Source organism: Doryrhamphus excisus, chromosome 13 (assembly GCF_030265055.1).
Source record: "Doryrhamphus excisus isolate RoL2022-K1 chromosome 13, RoL_Dexc_1.0, whole genome shotgun sequence".
In the NCBI taxonomy this organism is placed as follows: Eukaryota; Metazoa; Chordata; class Actinopteri; order Syngnathiformes; family Syngnathidae; genus Doryrhamphus; species Doryrhamphus excisus.
The window spans coordinates 14,171,365-14,198,597 of record NC_080478.1 but is presented as its reverse complement, the minus strand read 5'-3'; the positions used below and the strand labels follow the sequence as shown (position 1 = coordinate 14,198,597).

Genomic DNA, 27,233 nt, shown 5'->3' with positions numbered 1-27,233 from the left:
ACATAACACATATATATATTGACACATTGTTCACTTGTTTTTATACGTCTGCTTCTTTAGTGATGTATTATGCAATGTATTCCAATGTAACGTGTATGCATGTTCAAATAAATTCAACCATTAGCTTTTTTATTATAAATATTATATTGGGATATATACTCCCATGACAGAAATATTTTTAAATCAGGCATTACAATAAATACATTATTATTATGATATTAACACGTTTTATATACGTCAACACAGTCGGGAACGTCGAAAGTGCGTCACTTCCGGGACAAAAAAATGCTTCAGGCTTCAGTGACTTTTTATTCCGAGACACCAGAGGGCGCTTTGGAGTTATGACAGCCACATGTCGTTAATTTCTAACAATGAAATATCTTTTGTTTGTTCTATCAGAAATATACATGAACATACCTATCACTTCAAACTAATTTAAATGTTACTTTAAGCGGTTTAAAGCATGTTAGTGTACGGCATCGTATCGAGATTAAGAAGACGCCAGGCATAATTAATACATTTTTGACAATGTAAACGCTCGCTGGAAAGTAGACTCCTATTGTATCAGGTGTAAACAAAGGGTGAAATGAAAAAGTCCCCACAGCACAGAGCAAGTTGAAATGTGAGGTTTGATCCGGAGGCAGACCCCATACAGCCAGACCACTCCTTGCTGTCAAGACGCGCTTCCGTGTTTACACTCGCTCAAAAAAAGAAAAAAAAACACTGGCGGCGGTGGGGCGAATGTTTACCGAGCAAGCATCGAGTGGTGGTGGTGAGGGAAGTGACAGTCACACTGGAGCCTTGGCGTATGGTAAAAAACACAGGTGATCGGCGTCCACGGTTACATTATACAGCGTAATGTTCACACGAAGGGGTCATGGAGACGTCAAGAAATCTACACAGAAAGTTTTGGACCCAAAGAAGGATGTTGTGACTCGGCTGAAGCACCTGCGCTCGCTGTTAGGTGAGTGAAATGACACTGTGCTGTTGATGCTGCATCACTGAAGCTAAGCTAGACAAGCTAGCTAGCGGGCACCCAGCCGACTATCGTCACACAGGTCGGCTGGATGTCACTGTACGGGCTTGACTAAGCCTGCAGACAGGTTCCGTTCATTGGCAAAACGGCTCAACTCGGACTTCGGCGTGTTCGCCGCACCGCATGCGTTTCTTTGCATATTGCTTGACGTAACAACTAGGCATTGTGACAACGTGGAGGCTCGCTACCTTAAGCTAGCTCTTGTGTTTGCTAACTAGCCTGGTAATGCTAACTGCCTCTTTAGTGCATCAGCTGCCTACCAAAGCATTGTTTTCATCCAGTCCTTTGTCTTTACTCAAGCATCAATACAGCTCAATTCCTTATTAACATTTTTATTGTTAATTTGCATTCTGCATTAATTTATGATTGACACATTTATGTCAGATTTTCACACCACTACCTGTTTACCTATTTATTAATGCAGCTTTAGTATTTTACTTAGGCTGATTTCATTTCCTATCGATTATAAATCCAAACCTTTTTGATTATATATATTATATATATATATTTTTTTAAAAACCTTATCACTGCACGAGCTATACTTTACACAATTAAAACAAATATATTTTATTTCACAACCATTTCCCATTCTTTTTTTTTGTCTTATGTTATATTCCAAACCAAATATACCAATTTCCCACTAATTGCACAAGCAAATGGAGGTATTCACTCAAAACTTATATTACATGACCAATAATTATACATCACTTTCATCACCTGGAGCGGCTGACATCAAATTGCTACCCTGTGGATATATTTTTTTTTGATTTTGTTAAATACTGTATACGTCATCTGACCGGGAAGTGACATATAAGATAAGATATGCCTTTATTTGTCCCTCAGTGGGGAAATTTGCATTGCACAGCAGCAAGAGTACAGAATCAAGTACATCAAGCTAAGCAGTACAAAATACACAATATAAAAAAATAAACAACCCAAGTATTACCAAATCAACAATTTTACCCACCGTTATGTACAAATACAGTTTGCAGATAATATGAAATGAGATGAAATATATGACCAGTCTATACACTATGAGATCTTGCTAGTGAGTTAATATTAGGCATGATAGAAATACTTCACTTAGAACTCAATATATTGCACGTGGAGCTTGATCAGATATTGCACAGTGAATGGAGTCTGGAGTAACTATAGTGAATATAAAAACAAGTATTGCACAGATGTACATAGTGGTGTGGAAGTCTATTGGGAGCAGTGCTGGTTGTACAGTCTGACAGCTACTGGAAGAAAGGACTTGCGATATCGCTCCTTCACACACTTGGGGTCTATCGCTCAGTCTATCGCTGAAGGAGCTCAGGAGCTATACACTCAATAGCCACAACGTCAGGTCCAACCACACGATCCAAAAAGATCCAATACAATCATAATTTCTGCTTCCCTTTTCATAATTACGGTAATTTTTGATTGACACTTTCAGGGATTTAAGTGAAGCGTTTATTGTGGCTGTAGTTTTTTTATAACTACTGCATTATGCTAAGAGCAATGTTTAATGTTTTGTCTGTATGCATGTAGCTCAATAAGATAAGATATGCAAGCGGAAATTTCAGGTTTAGTGCAGGAAAAGTAGGAGAGCACACAAGACTAGTCCATAGCACACAGGAGCAGATAAAGTGCAAAAACAGGATTATAAACTATATCCAGCGATATAAATGTTGACATGTTAAGTAATCAAAACACTTTGCAATGTGCAGCATTGTCTAGTCTAATGCAAGGGGTGTTCAACTCCATAAAAAATTGGAAAATACTGAGTAAAAAGGCAGAATGTGAAGAGAAAAACCTGAAATGTTTTTAACCGATAACTAATAACATTTGTCTTAAAATAGCTGCATATATTTTAGCCTTTTTACGAAACAAACTATAAAAATATCTAATATATAAGTGGCCTCAAGCACCTTTTGATTCTTCAGTTGCTGTCATCTGTGGAAAAAGTTTGGACAACCCTGGTCTTTTGGTTGATTCTCACTGAGTGGGTTTCAATTCCCTCTCAATGACAGTGTGCAGTGTTTGCCACATTGTCTAATTTGCATAATTGGCCATGAAGCATGGGCATGTAATTTTTTTGGGCGCTGTGGGAGAGACAAGTGAGCAAAAAAAAAAAAAAGAAAACAAAAAGACAAATATGTATAGAAATACATATGAACTTGTTTTTATGTTTTATGTATGTGAATGCGTTTCGATGGGTGATAGGTGATAGAGTGGATGTCTCTGAAGGTTGCTAGTTTGATGCTCTGTCCTCCCATGACCCCCGATGCACAAGTACTGCACCTTCTATTTTTAGGTTTTCTGGAAATACTGTATATCTGATTTTATTTGTTGTATACAATCTATGCACTTATGCTTGGTTTCTTGGTAAGTTCAACAGTGACCACATGTATAAGTACGCATTAGGCCTGCACAAAAAATGAAAAATAAATTGTGAACACGATTCAAACTAACATGGGATCTAATTTCTAAATTTCCTTAATTTCTTTCAAGGGGACTGTTTGTATTGAGCTCATTTTCAGTGCTTTGTATTGAGTTGTGGACTCCCATAGAGCAGCTACACATGATATCTCACACAGAAAACTTTCTAGATCTTCCCAACTCTGCACCTCTTCCTGCGGTGTTTCAATGGACTTCCTGCTTCCGACCCAAAGGGTCTGTTTAATTGGTCACACGTTCAAGGTCCACGTTTACTGAGTGCAGGCGATCTGCAGCCCATTTAAGGAAGTCTGGATCACATTGGCATCAGTAGAACAGTAGAACTAAAATTCTATAAAACCGATCGAAAACTAGGATCAGTCAGGATTCACTTCCAAATGTGTACACCTCATTATCTGATGCTTTGGCATCATTTAACACGAGAATACAACATTGCAACAACATTTATAGGTCAGAAAAGTGGAAAAAGCATAATAAGTCCCCTTTAAAACTGAAGCTCATGGCCCTTAACATTGTGTGTGTGTGTGTGGTAAAAAGTAATCCCAGATAATCACATCTCAATTTTAAGAAAGAAAGTCACAATTCACATTTTTTGCTAGTAGGCATCTATAATTAGACATGTCCTGACTTTGACCTATTTGCAAGTAGGTTTAACATTGATTTTTTGTACAAATGCACCATTGCACCACTGTGGCAGTCAATGCCGTTTAATGTTGGCCTACATTTTTGTGCTGAAATACTGGAGCAGAGTTGAGTTTCCTGTGCCATGATACACCAGTTCAATGTCAAGTGGAGTTGAAACCCAAAGAGGTAGAACTGGAGGTCAAAGCCAAAGACAGACACAGAGTGTCCTCTGAGTTTTTCTTTCCTACATGTGCAGTTAAAGATAAATACAGTTTGTTTATCCAGCAGTTGAATTTATATGTTGTTGTCCCGCCACTCCCCGGCCAACCTTCCCTGATTCCACCGTGCTTTCAGCAAAGGAAGGATTTCCTCCTGGTACTGCTGGTTCCTGTGTGGGCAGGAAGCATTGATGAGGGATGCTGACGAACACGGACTAAGAGGAAAACAGCTAATTTGGACAAAAACTCATATTCCAATATATTTTGGTTGAAAATCAATATATGATTTACAATACTGTATTTTCCAGATTATAAGTAGCACTTTTTTCATAAGTTGGCTGTTCCTGTGACTTATACTCCAGAGCGACTTATAAATGAAAAAACTGTTTGTTACATCATCACTGGACACCTTTTCTGTTTATGTTTATTTTTTGTGTAGCTGAATAATAATAATTGTGTTAGCATATCTTACACCTATTTAGCTTGTTCTCTATTCTTTTATTGTTAGAACTTGCCTTCCATGAGGAGGTAATGTCTGTTTTGGTCAAGTAGTTTGTAAAATAAATTATCTGCAAAAAAAGGTGACTTATACCCCATTGCGACTTATGTATGTTTTTTTTCTACTTAAGTATGCATTTTTGGCATTGTGTGACTTATACTCCAGAGCGACTTATAGTCCAGAAAATACGGTATATCCCGATATTTTTTTCCACCTGCTACAATCGTAACAAGAGCTGCACACTTGCTCTCTTTATTGCAATAAGAAAGTAAGAATACACCAAAAACGCAGTGGAAAATAGAGTTGCTGTAACTAGCTTCCATTCAGGTAGCATCGTCTTGCAACATGAAACCCCCACATTAAATCCAGTCTATATTTATAACGGTATGCTTGTTTTTGATAACGTGCTTAAAAGAAATATTGATATTTTATTTTTATACTCATTGATATTTCGCCCAGCCCTACTAACACCCCTCCAGATTATTCTCTTTACATGAAAAATACATGGAACATGTCAATAATGTTGTTATATATTACAGTCAATACGTCAGCTAGCTAGAGTTGACAGCTGTGTTAGCAGATTCTTAGCACCAACGTCTTTGGTTAGCAGTGTGGAGAGAGCAGATACAGCCGTGAGTTGTGGCTGACAGCAGCTCCCGTGTGAATGTTCACTGCATATGTGTTCTCTGCTCATTCATAAAGCCATTGAAGCGCATCGTGAGTTGCAAACAGCATACTAAACTAGTGACTAGGTGTCAGTAACGGTTGTACCACAAGATGTATGTTAGAAATACGGTCTACGGTGTCATATTTTCTATAGTATTATGTCTACTATATTAGATAATAGGATGACTATTTGAGTGTTATTTCATGTTTTGAGGGCTCTAATAATACTAAGCATATTTAAAAGGTCTTTTGAAGCATATTCTTCCTGAGATGTTAGTCAATTTCTGAATTCGGAGTCTCCATCGGTTTCAGTTTTCTCAATTCAATGTGTTGAATAATGTGTCAATATGTCAATAACATTCAACATAGTAAGCTGGACATCATTTTTTCAGGTACTTTTTATGAAATTGTTTGTTAAAGGCATAGTTTTATTGTTAAAGTATTTTAAAAAGCAGGCCTAGATTTTGCCTATTTTCAGAGTGGAGTGGCCCCATATTGGTTTTCTGCTCACTGAGCAGATCTGTGGGACAGTGTGAAAGCGGCTGCATGTTAATTTGTTGGTCATGCCTGGCTGGATTTGGCTGAGGTTGTTAATTACAGCAGGCCAGCAAAAAAAAAAAAAAAAAACTCACTGCTTGTCTCAGTGCAAGCAACAAAGAGTCAGAGGGATTGGGATCATGGATATTTCTCAAGTTTTTTTGTTGCTTCATGTGGCACACTAGTCCTACCTAGTCTCATCAGCATGTTGAGTGTGCAGAAGAGAAGTGTTTATCTAAGTTTAATCATGGTATTCGAATATCCATTCTGCAACTGGTTCTCACCACTGGGAGATCACTCGGTCCGAGCTACAAGTGAGTGACAGATAAAAGCCAACTAAGTCATGGAATCAGAGTAATTCAACAATCGGATATTATTGAGTCACTTTCCCAATAATTATCATAGTGCGAATACACAGCAAGTTTATAGTGATTGACACATTGGAAGAAGACAGGAAATAATGGAACTGGAAATCATCAGGATGCCGAGGCGAAAGAGATGATTGCAAACTGTCTTTAATAGAGGTCCATAAATGCACAAGAGCAAAAAACAACTGTGCCAGGCAAGCAAACAGGCTTGAAAATGATGGGAAAATAATAATAAACACAAACTGCACAAAATAGGTCGGACTGCATGGCACAGGGAATGACCAACAGCAGGTAAATATGGAGAATTGGTAGCATGTGGCATGGAGGCTCTAGCAAGATGAATCATTAAGTGCCATAGTAAACCACAAAACAGCAATCATTTTGTAATTACGTTTGAGTGATAAGGAGGAGTGATATTCTAACTGCAATATAGTGAGGGACGACTGTATTATGATTTGTCAGTACTGTAAATTCACACTGCTTTTAAAAGTCGCTGTCAAAATATGCACGTTTTGGAATAATTTCCAGTAATTTCTTTTTGTCTGCAAGGTTATTCAATTCTAGACAGAAACAGGAGGAACATGGAATGAGTACACATTGTGGGTAACGCCGTGAATGTGTTTTTCTGAAAATGAGAGTCTGTCGCTCAAGGTAATGTTTTCCAAGGTTGCTCTTCAATCATCTAAAGTTTAATAGTGCCATTATAGTGTTACTTGAAATGTGTGAGGGTTGTTAGGAGCCAGGGTCAACTGAGCATGCGTTCTTTTATGAGAGGAAATCACAAGAAGGTGAATCGATGAGCACAGCGGTGGAGGGGCTCTCAAGGTGGTCCTCTGTGTGGCTCAAGTGAAGGCTGAGATCACTCGACTTCTCATTCTGCCCTTTTGTGAAACTCTCAATATAGACTTGAGAATAACTTCCACCTCTTATTATCTTTTAGGCCAACAATGCCGGCATAATATCATCTCTTAAGGATTTTTTGTTGCTCAGCAGAATAGAGGCGGTAAAGTTATAGTGTAGTTAATGTAATAAAAATAACATTAAAAAGATAATGTATAGAAAAAGCATTGGATGACTAATCATAGTGAAGTTAGGGTGTCTCAGTGGAACTGTTTCCACTTACGATACAATACCGATATCGCAGCCATACTGATATCAATCCGATTCGATGACCGCATGAATCATACATGTTACTTGTTTTGGAGTGTCAAAAGTGCATCATAGATTTTGCACTGGGCTGCAATGTATTTTTTGGACTTTGCAGAGGGGTATTGTTACGGATGTCGGCCCTACTCCTTCCTACTTTGTTAGCACTGTTATTGTGGTCACATGGGGTATCCATGCTATGAAATTAAAGTGCTGGAGCAGTGTTTTTGCTGATATTTGCATGATATTACCAATATGCATAAAATATGAGTTTCTAAAGCTGAATCTTTAAATACTGACAAATCTGTTAAAATTGATCAAGGCCTCACCTTTGGTGCACATTGTTGCATAGAGGAACACTAAATAAATATTATAACTGTCCCAGTTATAATTATTTTTTTTGTATGTTGTCCCACATATTAAATAATACACAGACAGAAAATGTTATTTTAAAACTTGAAAGCTAACCTCTTAATTTGTAATATGTATTCATATATATGTATTATGTTCAGAAACTAAATGCATTGCCAACACTCACTGGCCACCAATGTTGCCAGATGACAGCATCAGCTCATTTGCATAATAATAGACTCACTCAAACCTCAGAGGGGTGAGGAGTCAAGACTGGTACACTATTGTTTTCTATTTTTATATTTTTCTAGTTAGATAGTTAGATTAGACAAATTCAGAAAAATTGTTTGGTGTTCAATGTTCCACAAATGGAGAGTGTTATTTTGATATATTAATATAATGCTGTATATATTTATAGATTCAATTTCCGCCCAGTTCCATTTGTGCTAGGCAATATGTGTTGTACAATCATCAAGTCCCAGTTACTGCCCCTGCCCCGACATGATGATTTATCCACCTTCATTTTTAAATATTCGTACCTGCAATACTGGCCCTATATTGACTTGGTATTAGATCAATACCAAATCTAGCTGATTTAGTGACACACGCTTTTGAGGTGTCTCTATAAAACAACAGCATATTGTGCATTTTCTTGAAAACTACATTGTAGAATGCAGCCTTAGGTGTTCTACTGTCATGTGTTGTGCAAAAGCCACATTTTGAATTTGAGCAAAATCACATGGTGTTAAAAAAAAATGCTGTTTTGAACAATGAATGTTCTGAAGAGCATAAATAGATGAATTCCCTTTGGTGGAATAGAGCTGCTCAATTAATGCACCACAACAAAACCAGTTTATCTGGTTCCACTGTGTTTACCTGTCAGGCTTTTTACAGTGTGAGCGCACAACCTGGCTTTGTTGTAGTGGATTTACTTTGTATGATACTTTTAGTGGTCGAATAGAAGCCAAATAAAAATCTGGTATAATACTAAGTTATGATATTTGATCATATGCAGGTGTTTCAAACTGATGCCACAGAGAGCCAAGACACAGCAAGTTTTCTCTCCAACTATACTATTATTTCCTGCAGGTGATTTAATTGATAAGCTCCTTCCCTCAAATTGAAATGGTGTTAATCGTTAAAATCACCTGCTTTAGTGATGGGCTTGAAAGAAAACCTGCAGTGTCTCTGCCCTTTATGGCACGAGTTTGACACATGGGATGTAAAGAATCAACAGTTGTCATGCACAGGTTTCCCGTGGGGGCACAGAACCAAGGAAGTTTAATATGACCAACCTCACTGTGCATTTAAAGAAGGATTTTTGCAAAGCTACAGCTTGCTGAACCGTCCACCACTATTTAACACATTTTCACACTCCCACAGGAATGCAAAAAGTCATTGGCTGCAATAGCCAACAGCCTGTTGGTGGTGAGTGTCTGGTTTAAATGTTTATTGAGTATGTGTGGCCTTGCCACTTAAATTCTATTGTCCATAAAACTATATACTTGATGCATCATTTTTCTACTTTTCCACAAAATGAAATTTTCTTCTTTGTGTGTGTTGTTATAGTGTTTATAAAGTATATAATGTGTTTGGACCACCAAATAGATTGCCCATATATAGAACTTCCCCCCTGGAACCAATGCCACTGATAGATTACAGCCCTGTGGGAAACTAGTCTTTGGCACACTAGCTTTGGAATGAAATGGTATTCCGCAAACTCATTTTCCTAATGATTTCATCTCTCTGATTTGTTTTGATGCAAATTCGTGCCAAGAGATTTGTGATGAATGTGAGGACAACACACTGTTGCGTGTTCTGTGCATCACAAGACTGCTGCCATGTCAATTTAAGATTTATGTTTGTTTATTGGGAATGCACTTCTGCAGATGTTGTTCAGACAGGATTGTAAGCGTTATTCAAAGGTATATGACATGTTACATAACTTCAATAATGACCGATGAAGATGAGCCATGTGTGTGCATGACAAAAATGTAATTGCAGAAGCACTCTGAAGCAATCTCTCCCATCAGTGGTGTAGTAGGCTTTTTTTATTTCCAAGCTCAATGCACTTCTCTGACCGGAGTCTAAAAAGACTCTTCTGTGTCTAGATTTAAGCATATATTGGCCTGGAAGAATTCCTCTGCTTTCTCCTCATCTCCATTTTGGCACCAGTATAGAGCACCTGCAAACTCAGCTAGCTCAGGGCTAATGCTAATGAGGGTATTCTCTGCGGCTCTTAAGACTGAGCATGACATGGCATATTAATAATGCAGGTGTTGTAAAGGTCACGCATTGTGTGCATCCCATATACTCTAGTTTAATATGGTTTGGACATGAAATGTGCTTATTTAGACATGGTAGCCTGGTTTTCATTGTGTAAATATATCGTTGGCTGTTTCAGCTCGTTAGATGACCTTCACCCACTTTGCAAACAAGCTCAGTGTGAACACCCAGTGTGCATTCTGCTTGTGCTTACCTGGCAAATCAGGTTTAAAAGCAGTTTATTAGATGGGCAAGCAACAGAAAGCTACTAATTATTAATCAGAAATTTAAGATAATACCTCTTTGTACACAAAATGGACTACTTGTTTTTAAAATGTGTTAATTTTGTGAGAATACGTCTAGTTTTGTTTCTTTTTTCTCAACAACTTAAGTAAAAGCTGTGGTTTCTGTGAGCTAAATCATTGTTTTTACTGGCTGATTAATTGTTATATTTTTCTGCACATACTGTACACTCTTTCTCCTCATTTGCTTCACGACACAATTAATCATGAATTAATCTTGCCGTATTTTTGTGACATTGGTACAGAACGGTGTAAACGACAGACTGAATTGTATTATACTTAGTTTAACCATTGAATAGCTGAAATAAATACACTCTTGGCCCAATGTTATCATTTTCCAGCTGGTCTTTTCACACAGGGGTGGGAAAAAGGGGTGGGGCTACTTTGTTTCCTTGACAATTAAGAGGAAATGCATCACAATCAAGAGTACTGTAGTCATCCAAGGCATACTTACCATGGCTGGTGTCTTTTGACGTTTTAGATGCCAGGCCTCTGCTTCATTAAGTTGTCACTATCATCAGCACATTAGTGATTACAGTACATTGTTTAGTCAGTTAAGCTTAAAGGTTTGTCAGATACATAACAGTCCTTTAACTATTGAAGTAAAGACTAATGATAGCTTTGCTCATTATCCTATATTTTGCTAGGTTTATTTTCCTGCACAATATCTGCAGTGCTCTCTTGTGTTTGACAAAGCACTGAAGGAAACTGGTGTCTTATCTAACACTGTAGGTTAGGTGTCATCCCCCTCCCCTCACGTTAAGAGTCTGGGTGTCATCCTCGATGGCTTGTTATCATGCCAATCAATCAATAATGTTACCGGTCTGCATATTTCCATCTCTGCAACATCAATCACCTCCGCCCTTCCCTCAACCCCCATATTACCTCTATTCTTGTCCACAGTCTGTTTACCTCCAGTATTGATTATTGCAACTCTCTCCTTGTCAGCCTACCTCATAAATCCCTCCATAAGCTTCAAATGGTCCACGGTTCAGCCGCCCGCATCATCACATCGACTTAATTTCATTTTTTCCCTCTTTTCAAATACAGTCTCAAATCACATGTATTCAGGACATAGTTACTATTAGTATTTTTTCTTATTTTATTCTAAATTAAGCATCCTACTTCATGGAAATTCACTTATCAGGGCCGGTCTGGAACCAGTTAACTGCGATAAACAAGGGATTACTGTACATGGAAATGATAAGGTTTTGCTTTGTAACCTACTATTGATCTTAGCCTGGCAGAGGATTCCTCTTTATGAGGTAGCCTTAAGTTCAAGCATTGATGCAATAATGACAACCTAAGAAAACCGGAATCAAAAAACCCATTAGCGGAATATAAGTGTATTCATGCATAGTGGGGGTCTGGGTAAATGCAGCTCAATGTCACATAACCAACATCATACTGTTGTTCACAAAATATACAGAACTATACTATACTAAATATATAACTATACATTCAAACAACAACAGTGGCCTACAGCCTGCCAGTGTCAAAAAACAAGAAATACTGTGCTTATAAACATGCTCATAAAATAACAACAATACTTAACTACAGTATTTTACATCAGCAGTTCAGCATCACCAGCATTTAAGATTCTCGCCTGTGTTTTCCAGATATCATTGACAAGAGTGAGCTGAAGCCCTTCTTCGAGAGCAACTGTTCACAGATTTATTTTATCCTGTATGAAAATTTCACTACACTGGAAAGCAACTTAAAACAAAAAGGTAAGTTCAACATTTGTACTCACCTCCACATTGGACAAAAGTTCACTATAAATCACAAATGCTTACTGTTACAATTTTTCACAGCTATCAGAAATGTCCATAAAACTGATCACTCTATGACGCGTTGAACGACTGAATTATCTTCCTTGTTTTTTCACAGGGATCAAATCTCAACGGGAGGAGCTGGACTCCGTCCTCTTTATTTTTGAAGTAAGTTGCCTTCTTTTTATTTTCTAAAGATACTTCTTCCTCTCTGATCCTCAATTTACCTGAAACAGTCAAGATATCACCTGACGGCGTTATGGGGGAGGGGGCCTCAGCTCAATCATTCTCTAGATGAAGTGATGGCCCCTCCCCCTATTTTCCTGAGCAGTCTAATGTTGCACATGCAGTTTAAAGTCCTCCACCTTGTTTTTTTCCGTCTGATTGCAACGACAGCTCCAGTTTCCAACACAAACACTCAACTCTCCAGTTACATTAGCTTAGGGCACAGCCATAAGGGTGGCAGCGCATAAATCGGATACAATTCAATTGTTATTGTTATACAATATGCATCGCCTTGTGTCTTCACTCCTGTGAGACGTATGCTTCACCGTGTTTGTGACGCATTGTGTGATGAAACTCACATTTCCAAACAAAAAAGCTGCCTGCTAGGTTGCCTTTAAACATTGTCATTCATCCAGGTCATTATATTTTCAGGGCATTGAATCGCAGCTGGACTTGTATAGGTTGTTTTAGAGGATGTTTTCGTCTGTCATCCGAGCAGGTTTCATCAATAGTGAGACCCACTTCTTCAAGGGATACGTTTGGTGCACACCAGGGTTTGTGCTATCAGAGTTTATTTTAGTAGTACACCTTCGGAGGAACCAACATCATATGCATTGTGTAACTATATTGCTATGACTTGTCCAGAAACCAAACTTTCCATATTGTCCTTCACTGTTCCTGCCACCGCAACAAGATAATATTGCTGACGCTCCGTGCTCGTACACGAACTGACCCTCTAACTAAAGCCTGGATTCTCGCCTCCTGCATATGTATGCCGTCATCTTTTCAAAAAGAACTAATATTGAACATAGCTTAACCCTCACTTGTCCCCTTTTAGCCCCTGTCTGTGTCGCCATGTGCATTTTACGAGTGTACTGAGAAGATAAGCATTGAGCCATGTGTATGGGACAGATCTGTAATATTCTGTACACTCCCATTACACCACATTAGATTACATGATGTAAAATAATTTGTAGCTCACATATCAATGGAACCACGATCCACATATATGTACTGTAGAAGTTGGTCTGTATTGGCTGTGTGAGCCATGAGGTGCCATATGTTTAAAGCCTTCCCCTGAGTATTTATTAGTATTAGGTTACTAACATTCTGTGCAAAACCTGGCTCAGACTGGAAACAGCACTTCTTCACACAGTGCCTTTGCTTTCAGTAGCTATGCAAGGTTTACTTTGCTGTCATTATGAAGTATGTGACCCCTTTCTTGGTATGGCTGTTAGGGGAAAGGATTGCCCCCATGGATGAGCTTGTTTGTGTGATTGGTGTCTAAAGGGAGGCAGGCCATTGTCCTGAATCTCCTGCAACCAACCCCCACAGCCACGACCGAAACATTGCCATCCACTTTCCGAGGATTTCTTGTCATGTTCCCTTGGCAGCTTGTAGTGCTTCACCGCAACTGACGGACAGAAACCAGAGTATGTGTTTATGTTGGAAACCATCTGATCAAAGCTGTCACTTGGATTTATAAAAAGTTTATATTCCTGTGTGTTATGTCTATGGTACAGTTTTGTCTAGAATAGTATTAATCCTAATACATCCTTACATCCATTATTATGTGGTAAATAATGGTAAACAATCAAACATACCTGAGGGGCCTCCAGCCTCTTGGACCCTTGGCTTGTGGTTTTGTTGGAGAAAAGACATTTTGACTTCTTATATATATACTTCTTATATATAATAGTTTTTTGATCTGAGCTGTCACAGTGGTCCAATACAGCAGAGTGCTTGTGTAACAGGGAAATGATCAGTAGGTGTGTAACTGAGCATTTCCATGCTATGCCAGCGGTGGATGATGTAACGCATATCCGTGAGTTGACAGAGAAGAAGGTAAAGTAGAATGAGCAGTGATTGACTATGAAGTCCATTATGCGGTGTAATCCTAACGAAAGCTAGCCACTTCAGGCGTTGTTATCAAAGGTTGTTTGTATTGAGTTAATATTTTACAGCACATTTTACGCTTGTGTGACAGTTTAAAATGTTGCAAATAGATATATGCAAGTCAAAAACGTGTTGCAATGCAGAATGAAATAACTTTCCCACCCCCCCACCCCCCAGACAGTCAGCTGTTTTTGCAGTCACAAGACTGAGTCTCTCAGTCAGTCGATTCAGGTCTCCAAACTTGAGAGACTCCAGTGTGTTTATACTCCCATATGCCTGTACGTGACCTTATCTGCTGACTGCCTGAAAGGTTGTGGGACAAGTTAGGAATCATGCAGACACACACAAATAAAAAAATAAAAACTCAGGGAAGTTTGCCCATATCCATTTCCGTTTATTTTCTTAACAGGATATAACCTTACCATACCCCTCTCTGTTATCCGGATTTGACTCAGCATTCTGAATTTCCTATGTCAGCCTCTTTGCAAAATCACCTGTCTAGATTGGCTAACCACCAATAAGCCTTTATTGATCAGTAAGAGTATATGAAGCCCAACTTAGCGGTGAGGCACTTAGCAATGTGTTCTTTGAAAATAATGATGTTATTTATATATAGAAATGGGAAAATTAATTACAATGTAACCTCGGTTATAGCGTCATTAATGAATTCCAGAAGGTCTGACTCTAACCGAAATGTACGCTAATATCTATTGCAGCAAATGACGCAAATGCAGTATTAGTGATGGTATGATCTGCTGCTCAAATGAGAAGCTGATGACAGGTCAACACAGGGAACATGTGCATGGGAACCTGTTTGTGCTGTGCTGCGCTGCTGCCACCTATTGGCGAAACAAGAGAATACACCCATACTAAAGATTATTTTACCCATTATTCAATGGTGCACAAGTAATGCGGTCATATGCCAGAAGCTTTGCGCAATTTCCAAAGACATGATTTCAGACAATAACTGGAACTATGTTATGTTGTGTAATATGAAGCCAAGATGGTAAAATTCAACATATCTAGCATGTGGATACTTTCTATGGGAAGGTTTTACACTGTTTTTTTAATAAGTTTATAGTTTTCATTGTCAATATTTATTATGTTTTCATGATTCATTCTTTGAAAAGTCAGACAAGTGTTAATGAGGGAAACTGTTCTGAGGGTCCTTCTTGTTTGTCATAAAGCCCTTGTGGACCACCTCTGGGAGATGTGTATTCCGCACCATGTTCAGACCCTGCAGCTAGAAACCTAAGTGCGGATCATGTAAATGTACTAAGGCTGTGGTGGCAGCGCAGTAATGCTCCCATCTTTATGCCGGCATATAGCTGCAGATTAGAGTATAACTCCACCAACCTTCACCGCGGCAGAGTCTGCTTTTGCCTTATATCAGCCAGTAAATTCCTCATTGTTGCGACTACCATTCCGGCTCCACGGGGAGTCTTTCTGAGCGAGCTTCTCCATCTCATGCCCCCTCTCCTTTACCGGGTGTTCTGTAAGAGAGAGAGGGGTGGTGTTATTGTGTCTGCAAGCACATGCACACACGTCCCCACTGGGGAAGGCTTAACCGGGCTACCCTGCTGTGTTACGGTCTAGGATAATATGCCCGCCACCCCAAGGAGACTGACTGAGTGAGGCTAACGCTGAGCCTGTACGGAGTTTCTCTAATCCCAAGCAGGATCAATAGTGAGGCGCAGCCACACACGTCTTTCAGCATCTCTGCTGCCACTGATAATTAAAGGGATTTAGCCCATAGGACAAAAAGGGAACACTAAAGATGTTGGATGAGAGGAGAAGGAAGCTGAAACACATTTAATGATTGACCACTGCAAAGCAAGCTGTAGTAACAATAATGTAATATCATAGCATTCAGCTACCAGTTACCCTCCATTTATGACATTTGCTACAAAAGCTGTTTGGGCAAAGTAATCATGGACTTTTCACTCGTCTACCATCCAGCAGGCTTATGGAATCTTCTGCTTCTGCACTAGCAGGCTCCCACAGAGCTTCTTTCTGAGGCTCTACTTAATCTGCTGAATCTGGCACCTGTATTTTGGAGTTTATGATCCACATTTTGCAATGTAAACTGTATATTCACACTTTTTTATCTCTAATTTGCACTTCAAATCCTTTAGTAAGTATTGCATGCCACATCTTGCCACTCAATTAACTTTAAATATGCTGATATGGTCTACAGTTATTTACTGTACTTGCTTTTTTTACATGCCCCCGATGCAATCTCTGCCATTTAGCCAGGCTTGAGACTGGGACTGGACATCTCTAGTGGCTGGTGTTGGGGCGGAGTCAAATCATTGGTACAAAAGGCAGTAGCATTACACCACTAGGGTGGTCATGTACATACATTACACCTTGAATTATACCTGTAGATGTTCCTATATTTGCTACATGTATCTTGCACAATGACAGTCAAGTTGACCCCACCTCTAATCTAATGTCATATTGTAATTGGAGTTACTGTCTTATATGTTATTTAACTATATCAACCTCACCAAGATACAATTTTAAGCTCTATTGGTGGGTATGCTTCATTTTCTCGCTAATGGTGTCTGACAAGTTTTTCATGCCTGACTTGACCTCGGTATTAGAATCATGAAGTCTTCCTGGTTCACTGATTTGGATTTGATTAGTAGTGATCCGCTGCCACATCAGTTGTTCACATAGCAATGACTATTACCCAACTGTGTGCGTAAGCACGCTCACCTCCTCCATCACCCAGCCATTTTTTTCTCATCTCCCAAGAGAGGCCAGTTAACCTGCTGCTGCATTCAAGAATAATGACAGGCTGCTGAAAGGTTAGGACACTCTTAATTGAGTTCTAAAGCGGTCAGAGGTGAGGTGATGACATTTCTCAGTCGTCTTCTGTGGTCAATGTGGATGACATTGAGGGGAATGCAGGGAAACTGCACGGACATGGTTCATGTATGTGTGCCACTTTGGGCAAAAAATGATACACAATGCTGCTCATTGGTCATTAAATAAATTAGATAAATACTTCATTAGTATGGTATGTTAGATACAGTGTCTGGTATGGAGCAAAGATGATGTTTGTTGTTTTTTATTTTTTTATGTTTTCCTCAGAAAATTCTGCAACTTCTGCCGGAGAAAATCTACAACCGGTGGCAATTTCACAGTATCGGTACGTATTGTAAACTTTCTTTTTCATCGCTATGCTTCCATGACATTTAGCGATGCCTTCGCTTTCCACAACAAAGAGAAAATAATTAGTCTTAGAATGGAATATAAATGAGAAATGCTGCTTAGCGATTCATTTGAAATGCAAATAAGTAATCGAGTTGTGATGGCATGATTTCACTCCCGCGTTGAATGGAAAGTCCTTTCAAGATGTGATAACCCCAATTACAACGGTTGTTTGTCAGCCTCAGTGTCTTAACAGTGATGGCTCATGATTGGCCCTTCAACATCCCTTCTGTCTTTAGTTTTGAAAGACAATATTTCATGCACCTGTAACATTCTCTGAAACAACTTAAAGCATGAATGTGTCGTCGTCCCACATTTATTGCTTTCAAACCCGACCACATGAAGTGAATTTCCACAAAGTAGAAGACAATATTAATAAATGGAATGTTTTTGTAGTTAGAGCAGAGAAAACCTGCTTCAATGTACCTTTAATTACCATTATTATTGCCCTGTAGACATGAAATATCACCCCTACAGTCATCTTTACACTCCTAGTATTCTTTGTTTACACTACATTGTGCAACTATTATGTGCAGGTTACGGGGTCACAGCAGGGACACGAGACGGCCACTGCTTTAACATTTATTCACGGACACTCCAAACATCACAACAGCATTTTTATATGTGTGTATCTGTAGTCTAAATAAACAGACCAAGAAAAACGGCCTTGTGATTGACTGCCAACCAGTCTAAGTTGTAGTCCATCTTTCAACTGAAGCTTTATTCCAATAAATGTTGACAGCAACCTTAAAAAATGTTTTCCTGAACCTGAATCTAATTTCACAGTCCAAATTTGTTGACAGCCTGTCATTCCTCCTTAGACATGCCAGGGTGTATGCAAGAGTGTCCATAACTTCACACACACACACACCACCCAAGACATTTATCAGACAGCTAGCTCATTTGATTAGGGCAGATTGCTGCGATGAATGTATGCCACTGCCAACTGATGTTAATTTTCATCAGAAAATGTGACGTCTTGCCCCCCCTCGCCCACCATTCTGTCTTAGGCCACCCATCAAGGGCAATTTGCCTCTATGAAGACGACACTCCCCCCTGCCCTCTTTGTAGTGTGTTTTGTGGTTGTGTCTGTAAGCATCAGTGTTGTAGGGAGGTTTGTTGACAAACATCTTAACAATAATCATTTGTCTTTTTTTCAGGTTCTATTCTGAAAAAGCTTCTACACACTGGAAATTCATTCAAGGTAACTGTTGTTTTCATTCAAATACAAGTATTTCATCAATACTGTACATGGGCATTACCATCTGGCCTCTTATAGTATGTAAAACTTGCTCTGGTTTCTCTTTTGCATAAAACTTTGCCTATCCACACTAATCGCCCTATCCCCTTCCTACTTTAGATCCGATGCGAGGGGATCCGTCTCTTCCTGCTATGGCTGCAGGCGCTGAGAGACAACTGTGCTGAGGAGCAGTTTCTTATATTTGCCTGTCTAGTGCCAGGTTTCCCTGCAGTGCCCTCATCCAGAGGGCCTTGCACCCTTGACACCATCATATACAACCCCTTCTCTAACCCTCCCGATGGTGAGCTGAGAAAATACATGTGAGGTTCTTGTTGTAAACTTCAGCACTCAGCGGTGATGATGTGATTCTTCATGTGAATGTGAGCAGCCAAGGTGGTGCCTGAAGAGATCACCCCACTTGTTCCTGCTGTGGTCGGTGAAAGGGTAGCAGATGACCAGACTTGTTACATCCTTGAAACCCTGCTCAAGTTCATGGTTATCCAGGTAATTGTTCAAGGAAAACTGCAGTTTATTAAAACTGTTGGCCATCATCCGCAATATGTGAGACACACTGAAACACTGTCTTTTTTCTTTACTTTCTCAAGATATCAAAACAGCTAAAAATGTTAAAGTTAACCTTGACTGACTCTCTTTAGGTGTTTTATACCTTATAACGCACAGAAAAGAGATAGAGACTTGTGTTCATACCATGTTCCTTTTGTAGACTTTTTTTATACTGCCTTCAATTGTTGTGCTGCAAACAATGAACTATCAGCCTGACCTTGTCAGTCTTTGTTTCTGTCTACCTGTCAGGCATCCAGTTTAGAGTGGAAGAACAAAGAGAACCAGGAGACAGGCTTCAGGTTTCTCTTCAGCCTATTCAAGAAGTACTACCTTCCACATCTATTCCCCTCATTTACCAAGCTCACAAATCTCTACAAGCCTTTATTAGGTAAGGTGGTGTGCAGTTCAATACAGTACGTAAAATATGTCCTTGTTTTCTATAACGATGCTTGATAAATTTTCTTTATCGGTTGGTTTGAGGTTCTCGTTTTTTATGGTCACTCCAGTTTTCCCACATTCCAAAAATTATTGTGATTGTGTTATTGTGATTGCACATTGCTTCCACGCTTGGATGAGATCTCTTCTTATGCACTAACTCTGGACACGGCTCATCCCCCTGCTTGTGTTCCACAAACCTCCGGGAGTCAAGGGGTGGTCTCATACATTTTAGTGATCTAATGATGTACTAAAAAGCCCAATTGGTCTTAAAACTCCATGCCATGTCCCCTTTTGCATATGGGGTCATTTTATCATAAGAAACAATAAGGTGTAAATAGTAAACACAGGCCACACAGTCAGGAGATCAGGAAGACCTTGGTTCGATTCTCTGCTTGGGCATTTCTTTGTGGAGTTTGCACATTATCCTCATGCATGGGTTTTCTCCGGGTACTCCGGTTTCCTCCCACATTCCAAAAATTCCCAAAACATGTATGTTAGGTTAATTAGCGACTCCAAATTGTCCATAGGTATGAATGTGAGTGTGAATGGTTGTTTGTCTATATGTGCCCTGTGATTGGCTGGCAATCAGTCCAGGATGTACCCTGCTTCTCGCCCTAAGACAGCTGGGATAGGCTCCAGCATACGTAAGTGGCATAGAAAATGGATGGATGGATGGATAGGAAACTCAATCATGTTCTTTTGTCTAACCTTTACACTTAACATGCTCCCTGTTTTTCCCCCATCATTAACTTTCCAACTATCTTCCACTTTTGCTTCCCATATCAGACCTCCCACATCATAGACCAAAACCCTTGTATGTACCAGTGACAAGGAACAACGAGAGCACCTTCTGCACCAGGGACCAGTACCTGGCACCCCGTGTGGCCTTCATCACTTGGCTAGTCACCTTCTTCCTGAAGAAGAAGTATGTCAGCAGTGCTTTGGCAGCTCAAAGCACCAAGAATGGCACTGAAGTCCTTCCCAAACTCATCCAGGTGGGCACTATGAAACTGAACAATATGGTCGGTTCTACATTTAATGATGAGAATTAATGAATTATGGGTGGCTTATACGGATGAGCGTGATTCAATAGATGTATTATATGGTGTATCTGAACATGTTCGGTGTGTCCAGACTGTCACTGCAGGCAGTATCAGCCAGGAGAAGGAAAAGGAGAAGATTTTAGACGGCGATACAAATGGACCTGCAGGGGAGCCGGAGAAGAGCCACTCCAATAGCAGCACACTGTCAGACCGACGGGCCAGTGATTCCAGTTTATGTAGCATCGAGGAGGAGCACCGCTACGTCTATGACATGGTGCATGCCATCCTACTATCTACCAGAGACAATGTGAATTTTGTTAACGAGGTCTTCCACCAGGTAGGTTGATGGGATTTTTAATGAAGACTATGACTTATTGTCTCGTGATGTGCTATCATGAGATTACACGGTTTCTATTGCCCTCTGCTGGCCGTTTCTTGCAAAGATCCCTCGTAGGAACATATTTTCCTGTGTAATATGTAACAAATTGTGTTCTTCCCTCCCAAGGCTTTTTTGTTACCATCCTGTGAGGCATCAGCAACCAGGAAGGTGATCAAAGTGTACCGAACATGGATACTGCAGGAGAAGCCCAGCTTTATGACAGAGCCTGACAAAATTATACAGGAGGATGAAGTGGATGACAGCACGGAACAGATCATTAATGCAGAGAATAACAACATGCAAGCACAGGTACTGATGGACATAGATTCCCTTTGTTTTGATAATCATACACAATGTTGTAATTATTAAACTTTAACATATTATGTATTATTATTATGTAATATCTTGAGTGAGCCCCATCTCCATATTTGAGTGGCCTTGTCATTGAACAGAAATTGGAGAGTCACGGCCACAAGCGGTCGTCAAGCTGGGGGAGGACTTACTCTTTCAGCAGTGCCATTAGTCGAGGCTTACTCACTGAGCAGCAAAACAGGGACATCAAAGCAGGCATACAGCCCACACTACAGGTGTGTCTCATATATTCTGAAGTATGTTTTACATCATATGGGCAGCAATAATCATATTCGTTATATCTGCACTCATACTTGTGTAGGTGTTCCTGACCAACTCTTCAAATGTGTTCCTCCTGGAGCCATGCCAGGATGTACCCAAGCTTTTGGAAAATCAAGTTGAGGTCTGCAAGTGTGTGCTCAGCATCTACCGGCACATGATCATGGAGCACACAATGAACTCACAGACATGGTCAGTGGCATTGTTTTCTCAACCTGGCGCTCCAAGGTGTGTTTTCTCTCACTCCAAACTTTCTTCTTTTTCATTGTCTGCAGGGAGCAGATGTTGCAGGTACTACTGAGAATCACTGAAGCTGTGATGAAGAGGCCTTCAGAAAACCAAAGAAAAGACATCTTTGCTGAAAGTTTGGCATCTATACTTTTTCGGGTATGTCTGCACTTGGGGAGTATAACATTTCTTATATCACACAACAGCTCAGACACAGCAGCTCAGATATCGCTCCCGCGTTATTTTGTGATTTTAAGAGATTATTTAAATAATGATTGTTGAATCTTGGTAGACTATGATCTTTTATTAGTAAAAAAAAAATATTGAAATACAAGTGATATGTGGTATTGTGGTCACTAGGCTACAATAGTGTCACAAAACATTGATAAACATTACCTGACTTTCTGTAAGTCAGTCATTTTATGTCCGACATGACAGAGCGAAAAAAGTTATCCTCCAATTCCGTGTGGAAGTGGTATTTTTTTTTGGTTCTGAAGTTAAAGAACCAAAAATATCTTTAAGGTTAGCTGGCTACCTTGTTAGCTCGCTAGCTTGCTAGCTGGCAGCTGTCTCGAGTCCCTGCAGTTGCGCTGTGGGATTTAAACAATGAATAATAGGAGTGTAAAAGTTTATGTTTGCAGGGCTCTAATAATGTTAAAAACTATATTTAAAAAGTCAGGTTTTGAAAACAGGTTTTCTATGCTTTAACTATGCAAATATTAAATTCATTAACATTGAATCCGATATCGCGGTCGTGTCTGGAACTAATTAACTGCTATAAACCAGGGACGACTGTAATTAAACAGAGGACTAAGTGTTTGAAATTACAGGGCGGCAGAAGCTCGCTGTCTGAGGAATTGATATGAGGCCGGAGGGTTATTGTTGAAATGCCATTGTAAATGAAAGAAGAAACTAGTTGTTATGACGACTGTCATAAACACCAATGTTAAAAGTGTACCCGTTCATCTTTTATCCTTGTTTTTCATTCAGACCATCATTGTGGCATGGGTGCGAGCCAACCTCTGCGTATACATCTCACGGGAGCTGTGGGATGAGCTGCTAACAGTGTTGTCATCCCTGACTCACTGGGAGGAGCTGGTGACAGAGTGGGCCAGCATCATGGACTCCCTGACAGCCGTGCTGGCCCGCTCTGTTTATGGCCTGGACATGGCTAATCTACCACTGGACAAACTCAGTGAACAGAAGGAGAAGAAGCAGAGAGCACGTGGTGAGGAGGCCATCTGATACAAAAAAAAAAAAATGCTCTGCTTATTTTGTGTAGTCTGATAACATTAAGCCGAGTTCGACCATGCAGTACATGCATCTTTTAGCTTCAAACATAACCTTGCTCCGATTTGCCACCAACAGTGTTTTCTGAGAGATAAGACGTGCATGCAGGCCCTCATCAGCTTTGTGTCCAAAACATGTCAACCATAGTACGAACAAATAATGCAACTCAATGATGATTAGAAGGTCAATCAGTCAGGTGGATGTGAATGTAGCAACACACATGCATCATCGGACATGTTGGGTTTGAACCCTGTGTTGGATCAAGAAAGCATACTATTCCAACCACATGGGGGTGCTAAAGTTAGACCTTTAACAGGCAGCTTTAACGTCTACTTGTATCCATGTGTGACCCATTTTTGGTTTGTTCAGTGCAGTTTAAAATTTGTCTTGCCAAAGTAGTTATTATATTAGTCAATTCATTTCTATTTTTTTTAATTGCTCCACTTTTGGTGTTTTTGAGGGTAGAAATAGTGTGGATGTTTTTAAGAACAAGTTTGCAATCAATAAAGACCACTCAAAACCACACATTTTCCATCGTCCTAAGTGATGGACATGAGGACTCGCCACTACTACTTCTTCATAATGGATGATGAAAATGGTTGATGCTACAAATGCAGCATGATGCAGAAATGCATGTTTCTAACAAAGACCTAATACATATAGACATATAGACAATATGGCACATATAGACAATAGCCATTCACATTCATACCTATGGACAATTTGGAGTCACCAATTAATCTAATGGTTTTAAATGTGGGAGAAAACCAACACATGCACAGGGGGAATGTTTTTTTTTTAAACAAAAGCATGTTGTGCTCTCCATGGCAGGAGTGACACCGGACTCTCAGAAGGCAGCAGCAGTGGCACGTTCCTTCTCATTAAGTTGGAGAAACCAAGGGGACGTGAGCGGGCCAGGAGTTCAGGAACCAATGAGGATTCGCTCTGCGACCACATCTGGTGCTCCTGGTGTGGAGAAAGCTCGCAACATTGTCCGACAGAAGGCTTCTGGTAAGGATACACGCTATGACAAGATGCTACTATTGTATAGGTATTTGTATTCTCCACTTAAATCAAAGCAGGGTATTACAATTATTAAAGGTGTTTTTTTATCTCCCATTTCACAGCAATATTAATTAAGCTACGATTATTATTTTATTATATGTAGGCAGTGACGGAAATTATTTGATACCATGTCACTTTACTCCTACAAATAGTTTCATTTGTTATGTCTCCTCCAAATATTCCAATATGCGTTTCTGCAAGGATATTGGATGAGACAATAGGGCATCACAATCTCAAATTTTACAAATACAAGATTAATTCATAGCAATTATGTAAACCTGGATGTTCTTTTTTCGACAAATAAATAAAGTCATTTATTTTTATAGGGCAAAATGTTGAATGGAAAGAGGTCATCTTATATTTAGTTTTTTCTTAAATCTTTTGCCAGCTTGCTTGAAATTTTCAGCTCATTTGAAGTTCTTTTTACATATAAATAATTATATTTATATATATATATATAAAATCCTGTCCTATCATTTATCTTTCTGTTCAAAAAAGTACAGTCAAAATGGGCATATTTAGATTAATTGCAATGAATCGTGATTAAGTAATTTGAAAACAGTGATTAATTTGTTTTTTTTTATAATCATTTGACAGCCCTAATAAAAAGATGAACTATAAGAATTAAACACAACACTACATCATTTTCTAAAAAGGACAACTCCTTACCTTTTTACTCAGTTGCTTTTTGTCAGGAGAAATTAGAATTGGCATGAGAACTAATCAAGTCCAATACGTTGCTTATTACTGTCGCTTTCATAGGAGTAGATGCTTTAACATGCTGAAGGCTACGATCTTTATCCTTAATGATGGTTGTGATAATCAAACATTTCATTGGTGAGTGTTTCACCGCCGTCAGAGGTATGATGTTAATTTTCACTTCTAAGATGATGGCTTTTGTTTTTCCATGGCTTATTTCTACCAGAAGAGCCTTATGCCTTATGCTTGGAAGACATTCATGAAATGCAAAAAGTTAATTAATAAGCAAAGTTATTCATCCCTCGTGTACAGTAGCTTCGAATGAGACTCACACCGTATTCATCCGCTGTGCTCAAAATGAGTGCACACTACATCCTTGCAGCGTGTATTAATTAGCTTTGCATTCTGAAACTGGTTGAGTGCAGTGTTTATGGACCAAATGAACTTTTTAATTAATGTATGGGAGCACCTATGTAAATACGAAACGCTCGTAAAGCCCAGGACCACCTGTATTTCACTCAATCAAATATATATTCTGGACTTTTTGTTCATATTATGTCTCTTTCTGTTCAAATGAATCTACTGTAGAAATTATGGACTGTGCATGTAAGTGGGTAAACCTTCTAAATCACACCGCATGAGTCCTTATAATAGATCTTTTACGTGTATATTTTCTATTCTTTCTGCCTTTACGTAATAAGCTGATGACACTAAGCTTCTGTTGCTCTCCAATGCATTGACTACATTGAGATCCACGTGACAGGTCCATGTATACACCAGCCCAGGTGCCACTGAAAGGCCAAACACCACTGACAGAGAGCTCCAGCAGATGGCCCCCATTGTGCCCTTGACTCTATTTCCATGTCTTGACAGTATGTCAAAGGCCGGCTTAGAACGCCCATTGTCACTAGCTCAGTCCAGACACAGCAAACGACCCTTATCTGATGGAGATGTGGCAGGCTAATTATAAGTTGAGGCGGTGGTAGAAGAGTAACTGGCTAAAAAGCCTGTCTCGCTTGTATGAATTTTTGGTCTAGACTGAATCTCATTGTGGAAGATAAAAGACAGCCAATCCTTTTTCCTTTTCACAATTACCCTTAATGCTCTGAAATGACAAGCTTGTTCAACAAGGAACAGCATTTGAACCTGAAGAAGGAAGACCAAAATAGGTTGTGTGTGTGTGTGTTTGTGTGCACACTGACACATCTGTGTGTCCTAATGGGCAGTGTACCCCGGTGCAGTTAGTCTGCATCTGTGCACACGCACTGTTAGACATTAAACACAACCGCTTCAAATTCCCTTTCCTTTCTTTGGGCCTAATTGGATTTCTCTCCCATTGATCTTCAAAGGACCGACAGCTCTTCTTCCTACTCCTCCAGAGAAGGTCCGCACATTAATTGCACCACACTTTTTGATAGTTTCATTAAGAGTGTAATTAATGCTCATTAACATGCATGAATTGGAAACAGTGGCACGCTGTAGCAGACACAATGTATCTCCCACTGAATGGCATAATTAAAGTGCACTGAAAGCGTAGAATAGAAGACTCCCTTTTCATTGCTCACTTTGACATTAAGCCTGAAGTACCATCCACATCCAAGGGCACTACCTCATCATTGACAACTGTCAAAACTTGGCTGCACTTGCTCATGCAAATCCAAACTCTTAATGTTTGGTGCTGGTCTTCATAAAGAGAGGATATTTCATCAAGTTGTTGTTGAGCCAACTCAGTTTGGACTTTAGCAAATTTGTCTCCAATTGTAATTAATCAAAGCACCAATTGGGCAGCCTTTTCAGAATGAATACAACCAACAACCATAAATCGTAAATCCTGCTTGACCTATTAAACCCTATTTCCAAATGTGCTACATGCATAATAAACCCACCCTCTTCCTGCTCCGAAATTGGCCTATGGAACAACACATACACATTATGTTTCTTGTGAGCGGATAATAGGGATTTGGCAAAGTTTAGCTACATACATTAGCTATAATTTATGTTTATCTATATGTATATCATATTGTAACCACACAATGACTCCAAATTGTTGATTGCTTCTCTGAGACCACTTTTGTATATGTGTAACACGTG

At 39.5% G+C, this 27,233-nt stretch overlaps 1 protein-coding gene across 7 annotated transcripts in view; it reads left to right on the top strand.

Annotated features, from left to right (window-relative positions):
* The first annotated feature begins 428 nt into the window (after positions 1–428).
* Positions 429–27,233, top strand: part of ralgapa2 (Ral GTPase activating protein catalytic subunit alpha 2) — an 87,848-nt gene continuing 61,043 nt past the window's right edge. For 4 of the 7 annotated variants that reach the window (XM_058089886.1, XM_058089891.1, XM_058089889.1 and 1 more), the window contains exons 1-16: positions 429–964; positions 12,074–12,184; positions 12,345–12,394; positions 17,447–17,504; positions 18,727–18,770; positions 18,927–19,107; positions 19,195–19,310; positions 19,620–19,758; positions 20,595–20,803; positions 20,943–21,188; positions 21,357–21,539; positions 21,683–21,817; positions 21,904–22,052; positions 22,136–22,247; positions 23,079–23,316; positions 24,210–24,389. In XM_058089886.1, the coding sequence (XP_057945869.1) occupies positions 859–964; positions 12,074–12,184; positions 12,345–12,394; positions 17,447–17,504; positions 18,727–18,770; positions 18,927–19,107; positions 19,195–19,310; positions 19,620–19,758; positions 20,595–20,803; positions 20,943–21,188; positions 21,357–21,539; positions 21,683–21,817; positions 21,904–22,052; positions 22,136–22,247; positions 23,079–23,316; positions 24,210–24,389 (2,257 nt within the window). In that variant the 5' untranslated portion in view covers positions 429–858. The remainder of the gene's footprint in view (positions 965–12,073; positions 12,185–12,344; positions 12,395–17,446; positions 17,505–18,726; positions 18,771–18,926; positions 19,108–19,194; positions 19,311–19,619; positions 19,759–20,594; positions 20,804–20,942; positions 21,189–21,356; positions 21,540–21,682; positions 21,818–21,903; positions 22,053–22,135; positions 22,248–23,078; positions 23,317–24,209; positions 24,390–27,233) is intronic. The other 3 variants (XM_058089887.1, XM_058089888.1, XM_058089892.1) reach the window with 1 other exon arrangement.